Below are 4,735 nucleotides of genomic sequence, written 5' to 3' on the forward strand. Positions count from 1 at the left end.
TCGGTAAGAAATCCTATGCAAGTCTTTTTTTTTTTTTGAAAATTCCTAAGTGGCTAATGCTTTTTGTCTTATTTTTAAAAGAAAGACTAGCTAATTTTCTCTTAGCATTTCTTTGGAAGATGGATAAATAAAATATACTAACAAGACACTTTTCTTGGTTTTTTCTCAAATATGTTTTAACTTCTCTACTCTTATGTTTTTCCTTCATCTTAAAAGATAGAATGTAAACTAGATATATACTCTTATGTAATTATCTGTAAAGTCTAGAAATGTATGAACAGAACTAATTTTTCATGTCAAGGGTGTAATGAGAGTAGCTGGAGATTGTGCAAGTTCAGAGAAAGCAAAGAAGTGAAAGATAAAGACGTGGCTTGAATTAGAAAATGGCAAAACTCAAGCTTTATATCCCATCATAGATACAATGTGTTAAATTTTAGTTCACGCACATACTAGTAGTGTACACACATAGTAGCTGCTGATAAAACAAACTCTAACCACCTTGTGATTAATAGAGTAATATCTTGGGAATAAACAACAATTTTGGGATGCTCTACAGTTTAAGATAGTAAAGAGTGAGGTTTAATTATTACTCCACGTAAAAAAATAAAAACATTATGAGGTGGATGAATGATAAAAGCAGGAGTAGGTAGGAGAAAAATCTCCTGAGAAATAAATTCCTAGAGACCTAATATATGTAAGTGTAATATAACATAACATATTCATTAGGTGGTTGATTCATGTATAATGAAAGGATAAAAATAGTAGTAGGCATCGGCAGAACATGTGATTTGTGGTATCATAAGTCATTTTAATCTTCTCACTAGTTGGGTGAATGAAATAGCACAAACTTGCATAGGATTATAAACACCAGCGAATGAAATTTAAATTTAATAGAGGCAAGAGGCCCTTCACTGTGGCACGGAACAGTGATAAATCCAACTCATTACATATTCACTTTCAAAAAGTAACAAAACAAATGAACCGTTCTTGCCTAAATATCACATTCCCTAAGTTCTCAACCATGATAAACTGTCCAACAAGAACAATCTCTAATAACAATCTGAGAAGTTATAGAGTTACGACAAAATCAATCAACAAGGTTTGGCTTTCCCAAATAACTTCAACTGAAATTCAAATAAATAAACTAAAGCAATGTTCTCAAGGATTCAAGTACTTTGTTGCCCACATAGCCAAGTGCCATGCATTCTTCTTACCAGGAGACATTCCACTGTAAGGATATTCATTATCTTCTGGTGTTTTATTAAGGTCATAGGACAGCATGGAACCATTTCGACTGGCAGAAACAGCCTCATCAGACCCATCGGAGGAGACAACGTCCTCTTTCTCCATCGAATCTGGAACCACCTCTCCTGGTTCTTCGGATGCTTCTTGGATCTTTGCACGAGATAACCCTGAGAGTCCAGCATCATATCCAAACACAAAGGAACAATTGATACATTAGAGTGTGACATACAATCCTATTATATTACCATTGCATATATCATGTATTTCTTACTGTCCCATAGTCGTTCAAGGCCATGTTCCATGAGCTTGAATTCCTCATGTGATGCAATATCCAGCTCAACGAGCAGAGTATTTTCATAGCGTGTCTGTACAAAATATTAATTATCAATACTATAAATAAGAAGCAGAAACAAAATAAAGCACACAGAGACCAATTATCAATCAAAAAGATAATAAGGACAACAAGATCTTGCCCATAATTCTTATCACTGGCATCCACCGATATTTCTAATCTTATTCAAAATCCACCGTAAACTCTCTCACAAGTCTTATAGGTTCCAACTTGGTCTCGGCTTACCCAAATCCCATTTTTACAGGTTCCAACTTGCAAGTGGCTCTTTGTAGTGAATCGTGCACCTAAACTCCATAAAGAATTACAAATATTGCAGGTGGCAAATGGGTGTAGCCAAATTTGTAGGGATATGTTAGAAATCTTTTACAATGCTGAGTGAATTAGGAAATCACTGGCCATACAGAATAATTGGGTGCTTTCTTGAGCCAGCTCACATCATGCCAATACAAGCAATTAAATTTGAGTAAATTTTAAACCCGCACATATTTGTATGTGGTAGATACTAGCATACAACTTAAAGCAACTAAATTTCTTCTAGCAAGGGAAAATAGAGTTTACTCTGATCTAAAAAATACAATTATATATCCATCCTCAATGGTGACTCGGCTTCTTTAATTTTACCAAAACAGCGCAATTTAGGAAATTAGCTACATAGATAGAGAGATGTGGTATAAATTAGATAAATCGAAAGGTAAAATAGGAAGTATTACCTTCGCCTCGTCAAGTATTTTCTGTGTGAACCACAATTCCGTACTTGTTATAAACTCAAACCCAAATTTAGCCCAGTACTTTTGGTCCCAAAATAGCAATTCCTAGAAATTTAACATAATCGCCTGAAATGGGTTTCAACAAAGAATATGACAAGGAAACACATACTAATTAATTGGGGATCAGCAAACAAACCCTCATCAGAGAAGCCGGCGCATCACGAATGGCTCGATAGAGGTGACTTTGTCCAGAAAAGGCATCCAACCATGACTGTATACGCGACTGATTGAACCACAACTGCCTTGCAAAGGATGTTGCGTGGTCCAACGAAGAGAATGGAGACGCCTCTATCATCTTCTCTGCGAACCAACGGCTTCTGGTAATGGGATAGAAGTCTCGGCTCTCCAATTTTCCTGATAGGCAACGGAGATAGATAGAACATATAGGGACAATTAAAAAATGTGATTGGAGGAAATCTTATATGAGAGGCAACAGTTAGAAAAAAAAGACCAATTATATCAGAACCCAGTCAAATAATAGAGATTTATATGAGGGGATAAGTTTTAAATAACAAGAAATAACTCAATCGAGATATCTTTTCTAATAATGAGATGACTAGAATACATTCAGCTATCTCTCCTAGGTGAATCATGACAGTAGTATATATGCATAAAATCCCGTGAATATGAGCTACATCCATCATGGAGAAATGTATATTAGGAATCGGCGGCCTCATCACAATCATCACCCACGTTATGAGTGGATTCCTCTAAAACCTCATCTCTTGTCAACCGCAAGCCTTCGACATCAAATTCAGTCAAGCTCGTCATACAGATTTGGGGGTGAAAGTCGACCTCACAATGTTCATAATCTTCGCCCATGTCAAACAAATCTCTAGGCATCACATGGACTACTACACTCCATCCGTTGTCCACCTCATCCTCCACGTAGAACACAAGACGCGCCTCAGATGCTAGGATGTACGGCTCATCGTCTTCTCGATCACCGGTGTGAATCGGATTAGTAAAATTGACACAGGTATGACCCAACTCGTCTTGTCGTATGCCTCTGCCCGACGTGGTGTCTGCCCAGAGACACTTGAACAAGACTACATTGAACTGACCACTGTAATTTAGCTCGATGATGTCTACTAATCTCACGTAGTACGATACACCGCCGACGGCAACATTGACATCCCGTTTGCTTGCATAACTCCTAGTATCCGAAGTGACATAAATCCCGCTATTTTGTGTTTTCATCCCTTCCTCCCTCGAGATGGTTCTAAATTTAAATCCATTGACGTTGTAAGCTTGATAGCGTCTGGCCTGAGCAAGGGGTCCACAGGCAAGCCATTGCAACTCGTTCGAATGACTGGTGCTTCCAAATGGGACCTAGAATTGAACCATTAGAGGCAAGAAAGCATCAATATGGAAAGTGGAATCCTATGATATTAAGGATTACCTGATGCCTAAACCAGTTGGGGAATTCTCTGTGCACCACACTATCTATAAGAGACTGGGACCTTATTTTGCTTCGCATTTTTCTCTTTGTGATGGCTCTGTACTCACTATGCATAGTTCCAAAAAAATGTTCAATTTTATTATTGTTAAAGCTATATTGGCTCGCTGCATAATTTTAGAACTCGGTCTCGATACTTACTCTAAGAATTTCTCTACGGCAATGCAATTGACCAGTACATGACGATGTGCTTGAAGGATTTCAGTGGAGGTCAAAGTAAAAAATGAAGTAGCCCCGACCGCCTTTCCAACTTATGGGAACATGCTGGCAGCCTCACTGGGCAGGGCATCGTTCGGCCGATCGTCAACCCGCGTCGGTCGGTTGATCCTAGTCTCGACGTTATCTAGATATCTTGAACAGAACGTCAGAATCTCTTCTGACAAGTAGCCCTCTGCAATAGATCCCTCCGGTTGTGCCCTATTACGCACGTACTTCTTGAGACGACATAGGTACCTTCGAGAACATAACACATAAAATTATAGGTGACAGTTATCCTAAAAAATAGATCGAGAAAGCTTAGATAGATTTCTACCTCTCAATTGGGTACATCCACCGGTAATGCACTAGGCCATCGAGGCGTGCCTCCTCGACCAAATGCACCGTTAGATGAACCATGACTGTGAAAAAGGAAGGTGGAAATATCATCTCCATGTGGCATAGAGTATGGACCACACGATCCTGAAGGAGAGGTAGTTGACGAGGATCTATGCATTTGCTGCATAGTAGTCGAAAAAAGGCTGATAACTGAGCCAAGACAGCGGACACTTGGGTGGGCAATACGTGCCTTGACGCAATTGGCAAGAGATGTTCCATTAGAATGTGGCAATCATGACTCTTCAAGCCCAATAACTTGCGCTGTTTTAAATCAACACATCGAGAGATGTTGCTCGAGTACCCATCTGGAAAGACCAC

At 38.9% G+C, this 4,735-nt stretch overlaps 1 protein-coding gene across 1 annotated transcript; it reads right to left on the bottom strand.

Moving 5' to 3' along the window:
- On the bottom strand, positions 2,928 to 4,306 carry LOC107610895. The gene is made up of 2 exons (XM_016312875.2): positions 3,767 to 4,306; positions 2,928 to 3,696 (listed from the first exon to the last, which is right to left on the bottom strand). Exons 1-2 carry the CDS (start codon positions 3,878 to 3,880, stop codon positions 3,022 to 3,024), a joined length of 789 nt encoding a protein of 262 aa, XP_016168361.1. The 5' UTR covers positions 3,881 to 4,306; the 3' UTR covers positions 2,928 to 3,021.

This window comes from Arachis ipaensis, chromosome B08, assembly GCF_000816755.2.
Source record: "Arachis ipaensis cultivar K30076 chromosome B08, Araip1.1, whole genome shotgun sequence".
In the NCBI taxonomy this organism is placed as follows: domain Eukaryota; kingdom Viridiplantae; phylum Streptophyta; class Magnoliopsida; order Fabales; family Fabaceae; genus Arachis; species Arachis ipaensis.

Coding starts and splice junctions, on each gene's coding strand:
- LOC107610895 (XM_016312875.2), bottom strand. CDS start 3,880: ATGCATAGTGAGTACAGAGCCATCACAAAGAGAAAAATGCGAAGCAAA. Junction 3,697..3,766: donor CCAACTGGTTTAGGCATCAG/GTAATCCTTAAT, acceptor GTTCAATTCTAG/GTCCCATTTGGAAGCACCAG.